This window comes from Typopeltis vanoorti, chromosome 1 (assembly GCF_054136105.1).
Source record: "Typopeltis vanoorti isolate ZY-2024b chromosome 1, IOZ_Tvanoo_1.0, whole genome shotgun sequence".
NCBI lineage: Eukaryota > Metazoa > Arthropoda > Arachnida > Uropygi > Thelyphonidae > Typopeltis > Typopeltis vanoorti.
In genome coordinates, this window is record NC_143549.1 from 104,937,515 (window position 1) to 104,961,596 (window position 24,082).

The window sequence follows — 24,082 nt, forward strand, 5'->3', positions numbered from 1 at the left end:
TGAAAATTGAAACAAAATAAATTTACAATCGACCCCAAAGCATTATGCGATCTACGCGTAGATCGCGATCGATACCCATGATATATAGATAGAAGTAATGCATTAGAATAGAGTGAATTTGTCTCAGAGCCATCAATTAATGCAGACTGATCTCTTCTGAATATCAAGCATTTTTAAAGAAGTTTTTGGTACTATCTAAAAATGTGGGAACAGTATTCCCAAGTTTGCTGGAATCGAGATTTATAAAGAATTAGCAGCTGTGTCCCCGAATGGAAAATAAGTTTTTTTTAGGTTGAAGAGGCTATTGGTGAGATGCATGTCAAGAAAAGTTAACTAGTTTACTCCAAGGAGAGGGTGATCTGATCCTAACTACAGATGTATTATCAAAGGTAAGGGAAGTTGAAGTGAGATCTTTCTTATGAGAAATAAGACGACTACACGTTGGCAGCACTGAAATTCACTAGGTTGTTCTTGCCAAATTGGAGAATAGAAAGATCATAGTTTAAAGTGTTCATTATGAAAGATCTCGAAGTTAACATGGTTAAGCTACAAGATTTGTCAATTGAAGAGGAACAAATGTGCTGTCATCAACAGTTATGGATCTGTGGGATTATTCTCACCCACACACATATATAAAACACACATATATACACAAAACAAAATGGAAGTTACAAAGTTTAGGAGTGCAAATGCCACAGCACTGTCACCTTGCAATCAGGTAAGTCTCAACAGACAACCATAAAATGAATTTCATGGTTGTCAACCAAAATTTCAATTTCTTTCCTCAATGATGACTTTTTCTGTTTCATTGTTTCAATAGCAAAGTGGTTTACTTGCATGATGTTTAGAAATCGTTTAAATGGTCTCACGGCTGACAGCTTCTACAGGTTATATGGACACTACAAACTGAATATGTGATGCACATCACATTAACTACTCTTACTTCTGAATTTTTACTAGGTTAAAAAAAAAACAATAATAAAAAAAAAAAAAACATAATTGTTCTTTTCGGTGAGTCTACGAATTTTTTTTCATTTGTCCTTTCTCATTTTACTTGAAAGATTCAATGCTCTGACTAAAGGCAGTGAAACATTTTCAGACGAAATAAACAACAGAATGGGAAATACTCTTAAACAAGACCATTTCCTGTCTTATATTAGTTATTCTTATAAAAAGTTACTTCAAAATGTAGAAATCCTAAATCTCATTCCACTGTCTGTTGCTAATTCAGTGTTATATACCATGAAAACAATTATATTACTCAAGCAAACTGAGTTTTAGGTTTTTTTCAGAATTGAAAAATGTAAAACATTATGGTGTTCATAAAAAGAAGCGAACAAACATGAAGGGCAGCGATCACGCTCATCATACAAGTGTGGGAGATAATTTTTTTATTTTTTCTGTGAGAGAAAAATCAAGTGTGCCATAAAAATTGAAATTAAATTAAGATCAGAAACAAAGCAGATTTTTTTTTTTAATATGTGGTTTGATGACTGACAGTTTAATTTCATAATATCAAAAGACTGATATTATCCAACAATACATTTGACAAAACAATTTTATATATTTATGATTTTTTTTTTTTTTTTTTTTTTGCAAATGATACTATAAATCTCTGAAAAATTAAACAACTGTTAGGTCAATATTTTTTTTGCATGGATCACAAAATGAATACATAAAAATACATCTGCTAATAATTTACATGGAGTCAAAGTAATAATTAAGAAAATCTTAAAATGGTGCTAAAACATGATAGAATGATAATTTGTTCTAGAGATTTATTAACACTTAGTTACAAAAATTTTAGAGATATTGTACAATGATTGATGTTATTGTGTTGAACACAGTTTCAAAATTTCAAGATTAAAGTAACTCAATTGAAGTGAGCAGCTAAATTAATTTTCACAGGATGAGTTCTATCTTACAGTAAAAGGAAAAGTGAATGTTTTTCTATATTAAAAATAAATGTTAGAAATGATTTCTCTAAACTAAGTAGTTCAGTATTGCATACAAAGAGGACAATTTCCTTGACATGAATCATTATTAAAATGGTATAATGGAGGTATACATTATGTAACAAATCTTTATTTACAATATCTAATGATTATGAAGATATAGATGTCACAACCTAGTTCTAGAGGAAAATTTTCTTAAGGAGAATATACCACAAAGTAAAGAAATATATTCAAATTAATGAAAGTAACACCTGACAATTAATCTTGTAAATTATTTTAATCATTACAAGATCTTTCAAAATATAAACATAAAATATCTATTTATTATGGCAAAGTCTATAAATGGCTTACATGTTAGTAAGAAATCACTGTATTAGAGCAATAAATTCCTTGCTTTTATTTTCAAGTGATAAAGATTATCATGTTCTGATTGGTTATACATGGAGCAATCTCTGATGATTATAAACAGGATATACAGTCTTTTATATTACATATTTATTGTCCACAGATCATGTTAATATTTTAATCAATGCATAGTATTTTCCAAGTAAAATCATTTTACTCCAAGAAAGATAAAACATTAACAATACATTTCATTGTATCCAAGCAGAAATCTGATATTTGCAATTTATTATTATATTATATTTTTCATGCATTTATCATCCACACATAAGCTGTTATAGAATGAAAGAGAGAACATGAAGCAGATAATGAAGATGGCATAATTTTTAAACATTTACCAGGGTAAAGAAAAGCAGTTTGAAGTGATAAATGTACATAATGCAATAAAAAAATAATCATTTATTACATTAAAATCACCATTTATCTTTTCTATACATAGTTTAAGAAAAATAATATTTTCTTTCACAGTTTAATGTATATAACATTCTAAAAAGCTACAACTATCTAAATTATTACAAATTTATTTTCATATTTGTACATTTTTAAATTAATGTTTTACAAGGGTTTAAACCTATGAAAAACACTGAATATTTACAAAACACATACTGTATGTAAAATTTAACTTAATGATGATCTTTCAATTTGTCAAAATTTAGCACACAGCAACTGTATACAATGCCATTAAGTTGCAGTAAATACTTAATAGTTCATTGTTTATTCAAAAGACCTGTTATGGTTGACTAAAACCAAAACTTATTTCTCTCATAGAAATCTAATGTCAGAAGATATTTTTTTATATTACTGCCCAATTATAACAATTGCATAAATACTTATATAAAATTAAAAAAATTAATTTCTAGAACTTGGAAAACAAATATAAAGTTATCAGAATTTACAATTCTACTTCATTTTGGAAAACAATTTCTTCTAACAGTTAATATGCACATAAACTAACTGCTATTACAATTATACTGCTTAGAAAACAGTATATATACATTTAAATATATATATATATATTTAAAATTTTACAGTTTGGCATGCAGTGTTTAAAACAGCATAGCTTTATGTATTTATTTACATACAAATATGTAAGATATCAGTATGAAAGACTTGCATCTTTAGAGTGCACTAATCAAACATTTGTGAGCATTTTTAAATCTAGCCAAACTTGCCTCTTCATAGTGATTGATAAAATTTTTGTCATGTCAGTAAGAAATTTCATATTTACATTGTAAAATTACACAATTTTTAAAACAATTTCACTCATGAATCTGCATAGGACTGATGTTAACATGCATACAATAAAAACCTTAAAGTTTTTATGTATTTCTTTTCTAGAATAAATTATGAAACATACAAAATTAGTATGGTTTTATTATTGATTTTTTGCTGATTTTCCTCTTCACCTGTGATGTTTCCTACATAAAAGGATACAGGAGACTATAAAATAACCATTATGCAACATTGTTTATCAAACAGTTCTTTTAAATTTTAAAATAAATCATTAACACCACCATTAATATCCTGATATGTACCCCAAGGGGTGTTCAGGTTACTATGACAGTACATCATGATTAATATTACATTATTAATAATGTCAACTTATTAATAAGTTGACTATTATTAATTACTATTAATATATCTATCAACAATTTTCCTCCAAATCAATTTATTATTTGTGAGTACAACAATATTGTAATATCTAATATTTCGTGCTTCTAAGGCACTTCTGACCGAATCAATTCACTTAGACCTTGGTTTTCCTCTGGGTCTTCTTCCTGCCAACACATCAAACACCTATTTTGCTAATCTTTTGTCACCCATTCTATTTAAGTGGACATACCACCTTAGATTAGCTCTGCAGACACAATCTTGAATGCTAATAATGTCACGTACCTTTCTAATATAATTTGATTTTTAATGATTCTGCCACTGATACACTCCCCTAATTTTTCTCAAACCCTCATATTTGTGGCCTCTAGTTTTTGAGTGATTTATTTCTAACCCAACTCTCACATCTATAACTTAAAACTAGTTAAACACTGACTTGTATATTGCTAGTTTGGTGATTTGGCCAATTCTCTCTTATTCCATATAAATTTATTCGGCTGGCTATCTACCATACCAGTTTTGTTTATTCTGTGTCTATTTCCAGATTTAACATGCCATTTTCACTGAAAATTGTGCCTAAATAGCTAAAATATTTTACTTGTTCTATAGAGTCTCCATTCAGAATGTACCTGAAGTTTTCTATGCTACTGCCTATTTTCATAGTTTTGGTATTTTTATTGCTGACTTTCATGCCAAAATTTGTTACAGCTGTTATTCAATTTAGAGAATCTGAGACTTGTTTCTTTCATAATGTGATCCATACAGATGATGAATAAGAGTGGTGATAATGTGCATCCTTGTCTTACTCCTGATTTTACATCAAACCATCTTCCTCTATTTCTTTCTATTCTACTGACTGACAACTTTAATATAGACTATATATTGCTCTGTATAATGCTCCATTCATTCCATATAATTGTAGTGTTTTGAAAAGCTTTTCTCTGGGCACCTTGTCATATGCCTTTTCCAGATCTACAAAACTTAAGTACAGATCCTTGTCATATTCCCATGATTTCTCTGATCTTGACAACCTCTATTTGGCCTAAACCAGACTTGTTCTTCTCTAAGTTTCTCTTCCACAATCTTTCTCAACCTGTATTAAAGTATGCTTGCATAAATCTTATCTGGAGCACTTAGTAGAGAAATTCCTCTGTGATTCTCACATTCAGTTTTAGCCCCCCCCCCCTTTTTTTTTAACAGGTGGAAAGTATGAGAGCTCTACTCCAATCATTAGGAATTCACCCTTCTCAAAATACCCTCTGGATTACGCAGTGTAGCCACTGCAAAACTTTTATATCTCCATACTTAAGCATTTCTGATTGAATATCATCCACTCCAGCTGCCTTTCCACATTTCAAGTGTTTAATGACTTTTTTACCTCAAGTACTGATATGTACCCCTCTTTGCATTCCTCTTGAAAATTTTCTACTATGGTTCTGTCACTGTTTGGGTCATTAAACAGTCTTCCAAAGTAATTACTCTAGACACCTAGGATATCCTTATCTTCAGTTTTCATGTCACTTTCATCATCTTTGATTACTTTTACAGTACTCTTTTCTCCATTTCTAAGCTTCTTCAATAGCCTCCAGAACATTCTGCCACCTTCCTGATATTTATTTTCTATATTCTCACCAAAGTCTTCCCATGACTTTTGTTTAGCTACTTTTACAAACAGCTTAGCTCTCTCACATTTTTTTCTGTATTCTTTTCGGGCATATATCAACTTATTTACTAGGAAGGAACTTATATGCTTTCTGCTTTTCCAGGACTTCTTTAACTTGCTTCTTTAACTTCCTGTATTCCACCATGGTTTTCTTATTTTTCTATTTGTGCAGAGAACTTCACCATACCTCCGTAGCTGAATCAATTAATGTCTTCTTCAGGGTTTGCCAGTGAGACACCAAGATTTGGTTTAAGTTTTCAATTTGTTTCATTTTTTCATCAATCTGAGTCTCAGGTCTGGCTTAGTCCTCCCGAAGGTGTGGAAAGAGGGGAAAATAGTTTCACTGCATAAAGGAGGATCCAAGACTACGGTTGCAAATTACCGACCGATCAGCATATCAGGAGTCGTTGTCAAGGTCTTAGAGAAAGTAGTCAAGGAAAAAATACAGGAATGGATTGATGAAAACGATATACTGTACAGGGGACAGCATGGCTTTGTGAAGGGTAGATCATGCTTCAGTAACTTGCTCAAGTTTTATAACAAGGTGACGGCTGAACTGGATAAGGGAAATGGGTTTACAGTGATACTGCTGGACCTGGCAAAGGCGTTTGACAGGATACCACATAGAATACTAATCCGTAAACTACAACATATGGGAATGGATATAGGGTTGGTGAGATGGATAGGTGGTTGGTTGATGGAGAGATATCAAAGAGTAGTTTATTCAGGAGTAGAGTCCAAAAGACGGCCTGTGACTAGTGGTGTGCCGCAGGGTTCTGTTCTTGAACCACTGCTGTTTAATCTGTTCATTAACGATATAGGGAAGGATCTAAGTGGAACAATTCATTTGTTCGCTGATGATGAAAAGTTGGGTAGGGCAACAGTGAATGCAGAAGATGTCAAAGTCTTGCAGGATGACTTAGATAGATTGGAGTTCTGGGCTAATGAGAATGGATGTCAATTTAATGTGACAAAATGTAAGGTTATGAATTTTGGGGTGAAAAGATTAGCAGCAGTATACCACATTGGTGGAACTGTACTCCAAGAGATTGATGAGGCCATAGACTTGGGAGTGTTGGTGGATAAGGAGATGAAGTTTAGGGGGCACACCGCAAAAGTAGCTAAATCAGCTCATCAACTCACTTGGTTGTTGAAAAATACCTTGACGAGCAGAGACAAGCAAGTTATTGTACCCCTGTACCGAGCCTTGATAAGACCTCATCTCGATTACTGTGCCCAGATTTGGTCACCTCGGTTCCTTCTTGATGGGGAGGAGGTGGAGAGGATCCAGAGGAGAGTGACTAAGATGATAACAGGTCTATGGAATGAACCATATAAGAACAGGTTGAGGATTTGTGGGTTGCAGAAACTAGTTGATAGGCAGAGGAGGGGAGATATGATTGAGACATTCAAATTGCTAAAGGGATTCTATAGGATTAATTCAGAGGATATTTTTGAGATCAGGACTGGTGGTGGGAGAACTAGGGGACACCTATGGAAGCTGGGCAAGAGTGTGGTTAGCAGGGGTGTTAGAGCTGGGTTCTTTACTTTTAGAGTGGTAAATGAGTGGAATAAGCTGCCGGAGTCTGTTGTGGGTGCTATGATGGTGAACGAGTTCAAGACAAGGTATGATAGATACTGTGAGAATGTAATCGCATAGTTGTGTGGACATGATGTTTAGGGCCTCCCTCGATGAGTCTAAGGACTCCTGGAGTCACCCGAAATAATAATAATAATAATGTTTGTATCATTAATCAAAAATGTAATTCTCCAAGATTTCTTGATTTTGGTTTAGTGTCTTTAAGAGTTTTACATACTATGTTATATATATGTGAAATCATTATGATGAAAATCAAAATAAGTTCTGAAGATAGATAAGTATCTTTGCTTTCCAATCAGCAGACTATGGACTCAAATTATGATAAGGCAGGATGGGTCATTTCGAGTGACATCACTTTGGGACTGAAACCAAATAATTTTTGATTAACCAAAAAAAAGATCATTTGTTTTAATGACTGATTTCACTTTATTTCCATCATCATCATCATTATTGTAAAGCTAAAAGATTTTTTGCTTCTTATTGATTATGATATATGTTTATTAAATTACATTAACAAAACGGCAGAATAAACAACAAGAACAATAACAACAAAAAAAAAAAAAAACATACACTTTGTTCAAATAATAATTTTGAACAATTCTATTTAAAATTATACTTCACTTGATATTGTCATTACATGTCAAGAATGTATTTGCGAATACAGGTATGCTGCAGTGATATGACATGCTAAGTTCCTCACCACCATCATATAGCATATTGCTGCACCCCCCCCCCCCCCACACACACACACAGACATTTGAAGACGTGTTATGGTTTTATAAAGTTTTTAAGCAGTCACTCACTCACACATAAATAAAGCATTTACTTAGATCAGATATGCAAACGAAAAATTTTGAATCTTCTTCTACGCGTTATTCCCGCTTCCTATGCAGGGTCCGCGTGTTACTTTTAGATGCGACTTCTTGTTAGTACTACTCCCAACCGACCCGTCGCCTGGTCTGCCGCTGGGGGGGGGGATATATTTTTGACTGTAAAGGCGTATGTTCACGGGGCCGGTTTGCCTGTTTGCGGGATGAAAAACGCCAGATAAACTGGCGGAAAAAACCCTACTGACCGCGCCCAAGACCGGCTAACTTGGCTATGCCTGAGGAAGATCCTCAAATTCCTCACGTCTACAACGGGAATCGAACCTGGGACACTCCTTCCCCAGTCATATGGTTGCGAAGCGCAAAGCCACTAGGCTAACCGCGCGGTCAAACGAAAAATTTTGAATAATTTTCACAAATGAAAAAGTTATTCTGTGAATAGCCTGGCTTAAGGGAACATGCCAACCAGATTGGTCATCAATCTACAGCATAAAAACGTTTTCCTATTTCAGCAATAAGAATGTCATGCTTATGAATAACTAGTATTAATTAGTGCAGCAATTTTAACAACTGTAACAACAGTTGTGCGGTGTGTTTTGCCTGCAGCCTATCTCAGTATTCGATACACCATTACTAAATTTAATCTTACCATCCCTTGTAATAAGTTTACATCTTTTTTCTTTTCACTGGAGTAACATCATCCTTACTTTGAATTTTATCTGCTATTATTAATATCAATACAATATCACAGTTTATAATTCACATCAAAACACAAAAACCCAAAGAGATGTAGTGAGCAACAACATTGTAAACAAAGTTAATGAAAACTGCACATTGGTTGATTCACAGCATCATCATTGCTAAAACCATTGTATGAGTGGATCATTGTACAGTGAAAGGTCATAAGATGAACTTCTGACTCACTTTTAAGATATACTTCCAGATCCTCCTCCCTTTATCTGTCTTAAATGAACTAAATGTTTACATTTTTATTAATTTTAAACTTTTAAATTTTGCTTTTCCAATGTCTATTGCTATCACTTATTGCTGTTTTCATCTCTCTCTCTTGTTTAATGCTTGATTGCTTCTGAAGAATCTCTTGAACTCTAATAATTTTGACACTGTCAAAATTATTAGAGGTTTTAGGTGCACCACTCCAAACACATGAGCAGTGTTCTAAGGTGAGTTTGGGATTTGTACATTTAGTAGCTGGATGGGTAAAAAGTAGCAGCGGAAAATAATGCTTTTTTTAGAGGCCAAGAAAACCACAAATCTGATGCATTTACACTTGTTTCAACTCTCACCATTTACCTCTCTCCCCTAAAGGAGAGAGGTAAATGTCAGGCTGGGGGGGGGGGGGTGTGATACTGCTTAGATTTGTGTATTACTGAAGGCGAGTTTATTTTATTTTTTGTGAGAAAGAAGGCAAGACTGCATTTTGATAGCATTGAAGGTGACCATCCAGAGTTTAAGTCACTGAGTTGACTAAGTTTTGAAGCTTAAGATGTCAGTAAAACTGCTGATAGGATTATTGGTCTATATATATAATTTATATATAGATGCATTAGTGGAGAAGTTCAAAGAAATGAACCCATACAATATGACCCACAGTGGATGACTAGACAGAAAGTTGATTATCCAATTACAGAAGGTGGAGGGTAGCCCTCAATGTCATACACAAATGTTCCAGAAATAAAAAGTCTGTCATGGATCATAGTGGCAGGATCCACACCCAGTATTCACTGATTAATTGATATATCCCTAGGTAGTGGAGAAGTTAACTGTTAATGAACTTCTCCATTATTTTAGAGAGGATTGGAGTGCAGTCAGTCAGTCAATAGTTTGACGGCAGGTTTTGGAAGAGGCTAGATATATACTTGATTCCATGTAATAGGATAAGTTCCAGCCAAGTGCAAAATACTGTAGAGATGATACGGTACAGTTGTTAGTTCTAGAGAATAACTTTTGAGTACGGTTTGGCATATAGATCCAATCAGGACCAGAAGACTTTTTTTTATATCCAAGTTATATAAAATTTGTGTAATGTCTTTTTGCCAACAATGGAAGATCAGAGGTATGTGATGCAGTTTCTGGAATGACAGAAGGTGATTTACTGTGGTCATCTATGAAGGGATTGGAGGAGAGGAATGTCAGGAGGCAAGTTAAGTTTTGTCTGCTTTGCAAAAGACAAGAAGGCATCACTGTCATATGGAGAGGAAGAGGAGAGTATTCAGCTATTAGCCCTTTGCTGATAGTTGTTTTGTGGAGCATGAAGATGAATATCTTGTTGGAAGGCACCAGAAGTATCCTGGTCCTGGTTTTCCCTTTCAGTCATTTCTGACCATAGGTAACTTTGTAGGCATTGCCCACAAAGTATTCCTGGTGAGATTTTTTTACAGGATAGTTCACCATTGCTTTCTCCAAGCCCCCAATTTTATCCAGGTTCGGGACCACCCTATACCTGGGACGTATTCATGACTGTAATCCATGTGTGTTCACGGGGCCAGTTTGCCTGTTCTGGGGGATGAAAAACCCAGAGTTTCTGGGTGGAACCCCCCTCCCTCCATATGAGACTGGCTAACCCACCTTTAGTCGAAAGAGACCAGATAAAGGTTTCTCACATCACTGATGGGAATTGAACCCAGGTCTTATCGGCCAAAGGGCTTCGTTTCATCTATACTGACTGAGCTATGGAGGCTCTTTCTGCAAAGTACAGAAGTATATCAAGCTTCTTGCTGATTATTGGATGGGTGAAACAGCTGTGTACTTAGAATATTCTCAAATAAAAGGATTGCTTCCATTAATAGTAAACAGAGAATTAATTTTAACAATAATAAAGTTTATATTGATTAATAAAAAATAAACAAGTTCATCTTTAAGTTAATTAGACGTAATGATTTCAATAGATGTTTTGACCTGCCTGGAGCCTTTGTAATTAATGATTTATGAAGGTACATTAGATTGTTCTCTATAGCAATTGCTTTGGCTATCAACAAACTGTTCGCAGAGACAATATGAAATTGATTTCCTAAAAAAATGTTTTCTTTTATTGTCAAAGGTTGGTATGACAACCAAATATATTGGATGAAAACGTGTCATTGAACATCCAAGTTGTTTCTTGTGAATAATTTAAAGGAGCCTTTTGGAACTTAAGCAAAAATTTTGCATTTGGTAGAGATTATTCCATTAATCTTCACCTGCACTGTTCTGTCATTGAGGTATGATTTAGACATTAAATTTATTGGTCTATTTGTTTGAGGAGTTTATAAAGAAGTCCTTGGTGCCAGATTTTGTGAAAAGCTTTTGCAATGTCTAGGAATACAGCACTAGTGTGCTGTCTCCAGTAGTATCCTGTAGTACTATTCAACAAGTCGATGAATTTGCTGAACTCTACTGCTGTCTCATTGGAAACTGAATTTGGAATAAATGAACACTTGGAATAATATTTAATTTATCTGTTGTTTCTTGCAGCCTAGATAGGATGATTTTTCTGCAATTTTCCCTAAATTGGACAGTAATCTGATGGATCGATAGTTCGGAGAAAACTGCGGGTCTTTTCTCTTTTTTCAAAAGAGGTCTTTTACTCCATGTTGGAGAAAAATACTCCAATTTTAGTACTCCCTGGCTTACAGCAACAATCAACTGCATGTTTTGTTTTACTGGTCTTGATCTCACACCACACTGCTTCAAACGAACAGCCAGAAGTACACTGATCGTAATAATTTCAAGATTTAAATTCCAAATTTTCCTTAAAATTATATAATAGCCAAGTTGCAAAAGCTAAAAAGAGTGGTAATATGTACATGCTTTTTGTTCCATCAGCACTAAAACATTTTAATTTCAAATCCTGACTTGTAATGAAAGTATATGCTCAATAAGCAATTTGGGGTATTAAAAAATTTTTGCTTTCACAATCCATTTCACTCTCTTACAGAGAAGTTCAGTTTTTGCTGTAAATATTATCCACAGCACTTTCATGCTTACTGTTAATGCCTTGCTCAGTTCTAAATCTAGTAAAACACATGCCACAACTACAGCAGTCAAAATTCATCAATTCACCTTGAAAATCCACTAAATTTTCTGTCCAATTTTCCCTAAATTAGACAGTAATCTGATGGATCGATAGTTCTGAGAAAACTGCAGGTCTTTTCTCTTTTTTCAAAAGAGGTCTTTTACTCCATGTTGGAGGAAAATACTCCAATTTTAGTACTCCCTGGCCTACAGCAACAACCAACTGTATGTTTTGTTTTACTAGTCTTGATCTCACACCAGACTGCTTCAAACGAACAGCCAGAAGTATACTGATTGTAATAATTTCAAGATTAAATTCCAAATTTTCCTTAAAATTATATAATAGCCAAGTTTCAAAAGCTAAAAAGAGTGGCAATACATGCTTTATGTTCCATTTTAATTTCAAACCCTGACTTGCAATGAAAGTATATGCTCAATAAGCAATTTGGGATATTAATAAATCTTTGCTTTCAATCCATTTCACTCTCTTACAGAGGAGTTCAGTTTTTGCTGTAAATATTATCCACAGTACTTTCATGCTTACTGTTAATACCTTGCTCAGTTCTAAATCTAGTAAAACACTTGCCGCAACTACTGCAGTCAAAATTCATCAATTCACCTTGAAAACCCACTGAACATTTTTTTTATTTGTTACCAATGGGAACAAACAAACAGCTTATATGTTTGTTCTTATTACTGCTGCTCTCTGAAATAATCTCCCTTCATATGATTTTTACTTTATATATGTAATACATTATTGTGCTTATATGCAGCACCAAATTACCTCTCTTCTGTCACCTTGGCAATACCCATGCATTGTAATATGTCATAATTTCTCTCACCTTTCTTACATGAGATTAATTTATATACATAAACACAAACCAATATATATATATATATATATATATATATATATATATATTATAATAAAATATACTAACTATATAATTATTATTTTAATTCAAACTCATAATAAAATAATCAGTTACATATTGTAATGGTAAAATTATTAGAAAGATACCTTTCTTTTAACTGAAGTAGAGGACTTAAAGTTATCTGATTTATTAAAGTCTTCAGGTTTCCAAACACATATAACTGCATCTTCATCTCCTGTTATCAAAAGCTAGTGCACCAAAGAAAAAGGAAAGTATTAACGAGAAACAAAAAATAACATAATAGGAATATTTTAAATTATATAGGTACACAGATTAAAGAACTATTATTAGTTTTTTTAATTTATTTTTAATAGATATTTTGCAGAGAGAGAGGCATATGAAAAGTGATTTAATAAAGATGACACCTTCTATTCTTGTTTAAATTATCACAATGGTGTCCTCTTCTCTTCTTTAAAAATGGACACTTCTTGGTATATTTTTAAGTAGCTTCAAAAAAAAAACATTCCTTTTCTTAATTAAATCAATAATATTCTCACTGTTATAATTATAATATCCAATACATGTAATGTTACAGCTTCTATTGACAAAATTAGATGGAGGGAAACAAATGCACCAAGATAGCTAGAATAGGAATAACTAATTCCTGGATACGTATGTGTGTATCAGGTTCTGAATGAAGTATGAATGACAAAAGTGTTTAGCTGAAGAAAGGTAACACAAAGGGGTGCTTAAGGGTCAAAGCTGTATAACTGAGAGGAGACCTCCACATAGCCTTTAAAGGAATGCGGAGAACCGATCAGGGCTTCTGACCTAATTACCAATCCTCACCTTCTTGTGGTGCACCCATTTGGGTATCTACTTGGATACTGAACGAACGAGGATGGGCTGGCAATTTGGGATTTAGCCGACCAAATTGTATTCTTATTGGTTAAACCAAAATAAAAAATGATGGTACAACATGACAAAATTTCATGCTGGCTGGGGCGTCGCCCGGTTAAACAAGGCCCCCGTTGTTTTCACCAGGGAACCAGGGCGATTAGCGAAAAGTCGGCTACTGGAACAAATCTGAAAACAGACCCCAACTCAACATCACCAGAGTTAAAGATCGGTACTATCAACATAAGAAGCTTGAATGGCAAAGAAATGGAGCTAGCTGAGGAATTGATAAGTACCAGATAAGGGGTAACTGAAACAAAAAAGACCAAAACTGGTGAGATCTTTCTGAGCAATAAATACAAAATGTTATATTCAGGCAATGACAATCAAGGAAAAGAAGGAGTAGCCATAGTATTCAACACAAAATACGAGGCTAATCTTCTTGAATGGCAGTCAGTCTCAAGTAGAGTAATGTGGGAAAATATGAGAATAGGGAACTGGACAATGAGACTTATTTGTGCCTATGGTCCCACAGAAGGTTCTAAGGTAGAAGTGGAGGAATTTTTTGAGGCTTTAGAAAGAGCAACTGACACAATGAAAAAGGAAAATGTGGTCCTTGTTGGGGATCTAAATAGCAGAGTAGGAAATGATTGTGAGACATACAAAAATATTTTGGGAAAATTTGGAGAAAAGAGCAAAGCTAATAACAATGACAAATATCTGTTGGATTTCTGCTCAGGAGATGGATTGGTTATTACTAACACCATGTTCCAACATAAAAATGTACAAAAATTCACATGGAGAGAAGAGGCTAGGAATAAGAAAAGTCTCAATGACTATGTTATTGTTGATAGTGATGTTTTCTCCCTGGTGCAGGACACCAGAGTTTACAGAGGATTTGAAATTGGAAGTGATCACTATTTAGTCTTGAGCAGGATAAAATTGAATTTCGTATTGAAAAGAATAACATGTAAAAAAGTTTTAAAGCGAATAAAAGTTGAGCAGCTCTCAGATGTGAACTGTAGACTAAAATACACAAAGATTATTAAAGAAAAAATGAAAGGGTTTGAGAACAGGAATCAAACCTTGGAGATTCAGTGGCAAACTCTGAAGAAAACATTGATTGATTCTGCCAGAGAGGCATGTGGTGAGGTTGTTTGTAAGGATAAAAAAATCAGAACTCCCTGGTGGACACAAGAAGTTAAAGAGACAGTGAAGGAAAAGAAGAAAGCATATCAAAAGTTCCTGTCAAATAAGTCAGCTTGTGCTCTTAGAGAATATAGAGACAAATGCAAGAATGCTAAACACTGTGTAAAACTAGCTAAACAAAAGTCATGGGAGGACTTTGGCAAGAATATAGAAAATAAACATCAAGAAGATGGCAAAATATTGTGGAGGTTGTTGAAGAAGCTTAGGAATGGAGGAAAGAGTGCTGTAAAAGGAGTTAGAGATGATAAAGGTGACATGAAAACTGGAGAAAAAGATATCCTTGAAGTAAGGAGTAATTACTTTGAAAAACTGCTAAATGAAACAAGCAGTGATGACAGCACAGTGGCAAAAAACACTAACCAGGCATGCAGGCAGGAATATATATCCATACTTGAAGTAGAAAAAGCCATCAAAGGCTTGAAATGTGGAAAGGAAGCTGGAGTAGATGATATTCGACCAGAAATGCTAAGTATGGTGGTATAAGAGTCTTACAGTGGCTGCACTGCATAGTTCAGAAAGCCAGGACAGAGGTAATTACTTTGAAAAACTGCTAAATGAAACAAGCAGTGATGACAGCACAGTGGCAAAAAACACTAACCAGGCATGCAGGCAGGAATATATATCCATACTTGAAGTAGAAAAAGCCATCAAAGGCTTGAAATGTGGAAAGGAAGCTGGAGTAGATGATATTCGACCAGAAATGCTAAGTATGGTGGTATAAGAGTCTTACAGTGGCTGCACTGCATAGTTCAGAAAGCCAGGACAGAGGGACGAATTCCCGATGATTGGAGTAGAGCTCTCATGGTACCCATATATAAAAAGGGAAATAAAACTGAATGTGAGAATTACAGAGCTATTTCCCTACTGAGCGTTCCTGGCAAGATCTATGCAAGTATACTTGAGAAACAGTTGAGAAGAATTGTGGAAGAAAAGCTTGGTGAAGAACAAGCTGGATTCAGGCCAAACAGAGGCTGTCAGGATCAGATCTTCACTTTACGACAAATAGTCGAGAAAACATGGGAATATAACAAAGATCTGTATTTAAGTTTTGTCGATTTGGAAAAGGCATATGATAAGGTGCCAAGAGAGAAGCTATTCAATACGCTGCAGTTATGTGGTGTCAATAGAGCATTATATCAAGCAATACTTAGTCTTTATTTGAGTTGTAAGTCAGCAGTTAGAATTGAAGCAAGTACAGGAAGATGGTTTAATGTTAAATCTGGTGTGAGACAAGGATGTGCATTATCCCCTCTGTTATTCATTATCTATATGGATCACATTATGAAGGAAAGTGGTATTAAACAGGATATCAAAATTGGAGATGTTAATGTCACCTCTTTGCTTTATGCGGATGATGTTATACTTCTAAATAAATCCGCTACAAGTCTGCAAGATTCTCTGACTAAATTGAATAACTGTTGTAATAGATATGGTATGAAGGTCAGCAATAAAAAGACAAAGACAATGAAAATAGGAAGAATCATTGAAAATGTCAACTGTGTTGTGAATGGAGAACCTGTGGAACAAGTAAAACATTTCAGCTACTTAGGCATGATTTTTAGTGAAGATGGTAAATTAAATATAGAAATAGACAACAGAATCAGCAAAGCTGGTATGGTGGGAAGTCAATTGAATAAATTCATATGGAATAAGAGAGAAATTAGTTGGAACAGTAAATTAGCTGTATACAAGACAGTGTTCAAACCAGTTTTAACTTATGGATCTGAGAGCTGGGTCAGAAGTAAAACACTTGACCAAAGACAAGAGACCGCAGATATGAATAGGCATGAACAGATGGCATCAATGGTAGTATCATATTAAAAACGAGGATATTAGGAAACAACTTGACATTGTCAGCATCCAGGAATGTGTTAGCAGAGCTAATCTCAGGTGGTATGGTCACCTAAACAGAATGGGCGAGGAAAGATTAGCAAAACAAATGTTATCTGCCAGGTTGGCAGCAAAACGACCCAGAGGAAGACCAAGATATAGGTGGATTGATACGTTACAAAGTGCCTTAGACGATAGAAATATAAGATCTGATAATGTTGGAGTCTTGACAAGTAACAGACTGATTTGGAGGAAAATTGTAGATAGGGAGTTAGTAATGATATAATTTTTTCATGTAGTACTATCATATCCTGTACACCCCTTGTGGGTACCATGGCAGGAATTTGATGATGATGAGGTAACACAAAGGGATAAAGAGGAAGAGAGTATCAAAACTCCTTTAATGATTGAAACAGAATGCATACATGGAGTCATTCACAGAACAAAAGCATGAGCTACAGTACTCGAGAAGTGTCTGGCATATGGTATGGTGAAGAAGAGTGAAAAATTAGAGGTGAGAGGCACACTGAAGAGTTATGGCAATTCCATGATTAGGAATGCACTTATTTTAATGATGGTGTCATTAAGCCTCCGTATCTCAATAGGTATAGGTGAAGCCCTTTGGTCGGAAAGACCTGGGTTCGATTCCTGTCTATGAAATGAGAAAACTTTATCTGGTCTCTTTCGACTAAAGGTGAGTTAGCTGGTCTCATATGGAGGTAGAGGTTTTTCCCCTCCTAGAAACTTGAATTTTTTTGTCCCTCAAAACAGACAAACCAGTCCTGTGAACATACGCACACACACAGAACTACAGTCAAAAATACATCTTAGAAGTCCCTAAGATGACAACAACAACATTAAAAATAATAAAAACACATTCAAATTTCAAAAAGTGATAGTAAAACAGTTAATAATTTTGGCTGGAACAAATGATTTAAAAGGTGAAAGTATAGAATGGAATGTGAAAGAATAATGTTAATAAGTCTTTTGCCAAGGTATGATAGGAGTGAAATGGAAAGAAGGAACATGATTGCAAAGTCTATACATAGGCTATACAAGAGGAATGATATAAAATGTTTAGATGGTTGAAGTGAATCTCAATAAACAAAAGGACTTCTCCAAATTGGACTTAAACTCAGGCTACTTTCAAATTCCCCTTAGGAAGGAGGACAGGAAATACTTTGCCTTCACCACAAGATGGCAGAAGTATCAACTATGTCAACTTCCTCAGGAAGCCAGAAACTCAGCCATGAGTTTCCAAAGTCTGATGAATTCCATCCTCTCAGCCATGTTGGGAAGGGGAGTCATATACTTCCAAGATGATCTATTAATATACTCTTCTGATCTATTGAAGCACAAGGAAATTCTTTTGGCTGTTTTGGGCAGACTGAGTGAGGCCCGACTCTCCCTAAAGTATTCCAAGTGTCAGTTCTTTTTAAGAGAAGTGGAATATTTGGAGCACATTGTAAGTGAGGCCAGAATATTCCCCACCCGAGATAATATAACAGCTATTTAAAAGTCTAGAGTCTCCATCACTGCTAGACAAGTTTGCAGGTACCTAGGATTGATCAATTTCTACAGGAAATTCATTCCGGAGTGCTCGAGACTGATGCAACCCATAGTGAGACTAACAAAAAAAGGAGTGAAGTTTATGTGGGGGGAAAGAACAACAGGAGGCACACCAATCACTCAACCTGGCCTTGACTAGATCACCTGTTCTCACTTACCCCAAAACTCGGACAGAAATTTTTTCTTTCGGCTGATGCCTCCAGTGATACCATTGTCTCAGGTGTAGAGCAACAGGAAGAGGAGTGTTTTAGGCCCATTGCCTTTATAAGCAGGAAGCTCTCTCCTTCTGAAAAAAATTATTCGGTAATAGAAAAGGAGGCATTGTCGACGCTCTAAGAAAGTTTAGGTACATGTTGCTAGGGCAGCGGATCCTCCTGAGGTCAGATCACAAACCTTTGTCGTTTATCTCATCAATGAAGGATAAGAACCAAAAGACTATCTGCTGGATGCTAGAAATACAGGAATTTAACCTAGAAATAAAATATATCCCTGGGAAGGCCAACGTAGTGACAGACTACCTGTCTAGGTCATTAAGTTCTGACTCAGAGGAAAATACCGGTCAAAGGGAAGAGCTGATCAACTCCATACAAAGGGCCGGAAAACTAGAGGGAAACAAGAACACACCCCACGTGCAAGTGTGGGAAAAGTCCCTGATTATTGAGGTCCAGAAAGTGGACCGTATATGGGGAGAGGTATACCAGAGGTTTGTGAAAGGAGAAAAACTGTTAGAGGGGCATCAGTTCTCAAGAACGTTGTACCTGGACAAGGAAGATCTTCTGTTGTCCCAACAGGACGTCACTGGAAGGTGGAAGAACAAGATTCTGATCCCAAAGGTCATGATTCCAATGGGTGCTCCACACATTCCATGACTCGGATTTGGCAGGTCATCAGAGGTTTCCACAGGACTTGGAAGAGAGTGAGAGACAGATACTTATGGAGAGGTATGAGAGGGGACGTTGAGTCCTATGTATCCTCGTGCCGCTTTTGCCAACAAAAATCTAGCATTGTAGGAAAGGCCCCCTCTTCAACAATTTCCCATCCCCACGCATCCCTTTCAAGCTGTGGCCATGGATATAATTTGCCCACTTCCCACCACCACCACGAAAGGTAAAAGTATATCCTGGTAATGATAGATATGTTCTCGAGATTCCCGGAGGCCACAGCGATGAAAGATCAAACTGCAAAGACCATGGCGGATAAATTGTTTAAGTTTTTTATCACTAGATATGGCACCCCCAAACCCCTCCTCTCAGACCAAGGCTCCAACTTCACAGCTGAAGTCATGCTACAACTGTATAAGTTAAGATAAGGAAACTGTTCACTACCCCCTATCATCACCAAGGAAATGGAATGTGTGTGTGTGAGAGGCTAAATAGAACATTGAAACACACTATCTAAACTGGCAAACAGGCAGATATGCAACTGGGATGCTCATCTATCTCACACCCTGTTTGCTTGCAGGACCACACTTCATGTTGCTATTAAGGAAGCCCCCTGCAGTTGTGCTATATGGATTTGAGCCTCTGTTTCCAAGTGAGTTTAACAACTCGCAAGTCAATACGGGATTTCCTGATATTGATGAGTACTTGAACAACCTGATAATGGAGAACAGGGTGGCACATGAACTGGTAGCCGAATCCAGCAACAATAGCTCACAGAGAGCAAGAAATTATGCTAACAAGTTAAGGAAATATAAAGATCTGAGACCAAGGAATCTTGTCCTCCTGGAACATATCTCTAACAAGAAGAAAGGAGGAAAGCTTGGGAGAAGTGCCACTGGGCCTTATGAAATCTTAGAGAAGGTGTCACCGGTAAATTTCGAAATAAGGGAAAGCAAGGATAATGGGAGAACATGGGACAGACTAAAATTATACAAAAGTAGACCAGACAGACTAGTATGTCTAAGGAGACTCATTAGAAAGAGTGCTGGAACAAGAAGAAACACTCACACAGCTAAAAATCACTGGAGAGGGAACGACAAGATAGAGCAGCACGCTACCTTCCGAAGGGGAGAACAGAAAACTCAAGAAAGAGGAGGATATACTAATTCTAATGACCTAGACCCTATCTATTACAGATATAAGGCTTATTCTCAACAAGATCATGTAAGCGAGCGATCTGTGAACAGAAATGGAGAAGAAAGCACAACAAGAAGTAGAGATAATGAGTTTGTACAGACTAGGTATAACTTACAACCTAGGGAAAATAGGAAAATCCTCTCCAGTGATAGTGCATGAATGACATATTGAAAATTTTCTAATGCGAAAATTTTTTTGGAAAGGGAAACCTTTGTTAAATCTGGAATGAAAGGTTCAATTTGTTACTGAGTATTTCATTTGGGATTTAACTAGGATCAAAAAAACTCTATAAAAAGGGAATGCTTGTACATAGGTATAAGTGAAAACGTTAATGTATTAATATTTTGTTAACGAAATTTTGTAAGTGATAAATTGTAAACTGTCTTATAAATAACACACCAGAGTCTAAAAGATCTTAGTGAGGTTACTTTTTTTACTTTTTTTAAGCCAAATCCACCTTAGCCTAATCGACTTTTGAATATAACCCCGGGGCATCGCAACGCAAAGTCCGAGACACGTGTACGGCACCCACGTGATGGGGAACATATCGGGAGGAAGTGTAGGGGAGTGTGCAAAAACAAAGAGTTGGGTGTCGTGAGCAATCAGTGACGTAGTTGGGAGAGCGGACAAGGGGATATATAAGGATTTGGCAGCGAAAATAAGGCTCTCTCAGTCCTCTGTGGTCTCTCTCTCTCCCTCAGTTGTGGATTCTGATGGAAGCAGTTCGTGGCGACGACTAGAAGGATGGTCAACGACGACTACAAAGTCAGGGAGCAATCCGTTTCAAGCATAGCAGCGGCACAGCCATGCAGCCAATGGAGACCGCAGCTTTATGCAGAGCTTTATGTACCTATCCGTCGAAGCAGTGTCGCTAAAATTATAGGAACAGCAGTGGTTCATGATCGTAATCACTGGTGGTGGTAGGTCGGAGTAAATTACAGATAGCAGACCTAGGAACCTAATCGAAGGGAAATCAGCAAAAATTGATGTTATGTCCACGTGGTTCGGTAACGTAGAAACTTTTGTCTTTTGTACTGAGAACAAGACTAGAGTGAGTGAAAGTGCTAACCATATATGTGATAGGATTCATTGTTACTGAGTTATGCCCATGATAGAATTTTGGTATATTGTAGTCTAATCTGGAAAATTGAAAAATTGTTCATTTATATAACTGCGATAAGTTAACGAGAATTAGATTAATTGATCTGTTGAAAATATTTTAAGTGACTACTTAGTTATAATTAGATAGATTGTCTGAGGAATTTTGAGATATTCTTTCATGAACAAGTCACTATACGTCTAAAGTAAAATTTTGATCTTTATGTACAATACCTTAGTGTAAAATAAATGTTTTTGTGTTTTATACCTAAGAAACTTGCCTGATTTCTCACGGCAATGTACCGCTTGCTTAAAATTAGAACCTGTGGAAATTCAAGTTTATTAAGGAATAAACTAATAGGGTGTATAAAATAATAGATTCTAATGCAGTGTGATTATCTGCATGTTAACTCTCTGACAGGAATATTTTTTTGTATAGGAATCAAGATGGCACAGCTGTACTAACAAATAAATTTTCCTTGATTCCGAAAAGGAGCTAACTCCAGACCTGCAACAATAGAAAATTTGGCTCTTGCCCAGGGCATTCTCTTTGTCTGCAAGAATAGGACACACGATCCATCAGAAAGAAAGGTACCTGATAAATATCGGCTCTAATTAAGACTAAGCATAGTAAATTAGCTGCCAGAACAGGAGCAGCAGAACAATTAATCAAAAGACTTAACTATAGATAAGATTAATAAAGGACAATAAGACACGACATACTATGATATAACATAAGTAAGCATGAGTGGAGGCTCCCCTTGAGGTGAGTGAATGTGAGATTGAGAAAGAACACAGAATGCTAAATGCAGTGTCTAAGATCTCAGATATGAATGAGAAACTTATTAAAAGATACAATGGCACCTACCTATTGGTCCAAGCAGTTAATACAATCTTAATCTTAAAAACTCAATCTTAAGCGTAAAAATACTTTTTACGCTTAAGAATGATGAGTTTTTTTAGTACTCGTTAGCTTGATTGGCCAAACATTATAGCCATTAGTGGTGACCTGGGTTGGAAAGAAAATACTGTCACAGCAGTAGGAATGTAAGGAATGTTATATTTTTAGGAAGGAGAGAGACCACAATTGGAGATGAATGTTAATGATAGCAAAAATACATCTTAAGCAAAGCATAAGACAGAGATTGAAACAGTTTGAAGCTTTCTTTTTTTGGTGTTAGATAAAAGCCAATAGGACAATATCTCTCTCTCTCACACACACACACACACACACACAATAAATTCCAGCAGGTGATTAGTCCATTGGCAGCCATTTTATTGGGACAAATCCAAAAGAACAAAATCAAAATGAGAATATAACAGGGATTTGCTTCATTTATTTGGGGAATAATGCCGTTTAATTGGATCAGCTATAACCAATACCATATGGAGTGTTAAAAAATTATGTAATCTTGCTTCGAAAATTTAGTGCTAATACATCTGCAATGCTGACAAAAAAAAGATTACATAATTATGTAATCATGCCATATTGAGTGATTCCCTGTGTTATAAAACACTGCATCATTCAGATCAATGACACAATGAATCGTATAACAGTGCGATGTTGATTCAATATGCCAGGACCTGATAAACAAAAGCTGTTAGTTACTGAAATAAGAGATGGGTCTTGATGCTTTAAAGGGATTAGAATGGAGAATTTACCAGTTCAGTCAATACCATACAAACAAAAATGCATTGATGACATCTGCATTTTGATGAGTTTGGACATAGAATTACAACAGAAATTAATTTACTGGTTCTTGACAATTACTTAGGTCAGTGCAAAAGTAAATCTTTTACAGACAACATGGCTGATAGTTGGCAAGGAATAAGCAACAATACCATCCAAAACTGTTTTGCTCACTATGGTTTTCAATCCTGGATATGTCAGATAGTGAAAATAACATTCCATTAGATATGAATCACATAAGAAACTATGAAGAGTTTGCACCCATTAACGATAGTTTCCAATAATAGAATAAAAAGGAAGATTTTGAGAAGGAAACTGCAGCAGATCAGAGAACATTAGAACACAAAAGTGATGAGGATGATATTCCTGAGGTTGAATGACTGCTTGCCCAGGAATGCTAAAATATTTATTACTGGATTATGACAATTTTATGCAAGAAGGCAATACTATATTTGCATTAAATCAAGGAAAAAAAAAAACTATGCTTGACCAAACCCAACATCATTAACTGCTAATGACATTATTTTTATGGCAAATATTTACTTTAATTAAAGCCAACTGTTTATCTATAAGTTAGTAATTCTGCTACCCAATAAATAAAAAAAAAACTTGTCTAAGCTTGTATTTTGTCTTAAGTACACACACTCATTAAACTCTTGATATCAACTTTGTTTAATTGGGCCAAATCATGATATTCCTGATGTGGCCTAGCTCAATTTATCAGAATCCACTGTGTGTGCGCGCACACATACGTATTGCTGCCATAA

The 24,082-nt window shown here is 35.5% G+C and overlaps 1 protein-coding gene across 4 annotated transcripts in view; it reads right to left on the bottom strand.

Moving 5' to 3' along the window:
- Window positions 1–1,461: 1,461 nt before the first annotated feature.
- Window positions 1,462–24,082, bottom strand: part of LOC150110284 (WD repeat-containing protein 89) — a 201,711-nt gene continuing 179,090 nt past the window's right edge. For all 4 annotated transcript variants that reach the window (XM_090392484.1, XM_090392493.1, XM_090392511.1 and 1 more), the window contains exons 13-14: window positions 13,091–13,192; window positions 1,462–3,775 (exon numbers count right to left, since the gene is read on the bottom strand). In XM_090392484.1, coding sequence (XP_090248610.1) covers window positions 3,719–3,775; window positions 13,091–13,192 — 159 coding nt within the window. In that variant the 3' untranslated portion in view covers window positions 1,462–3,718. The remainder of the gene's footprint in view (window positions 3,776–13,090; window positions 13,193–24,082) is intronic.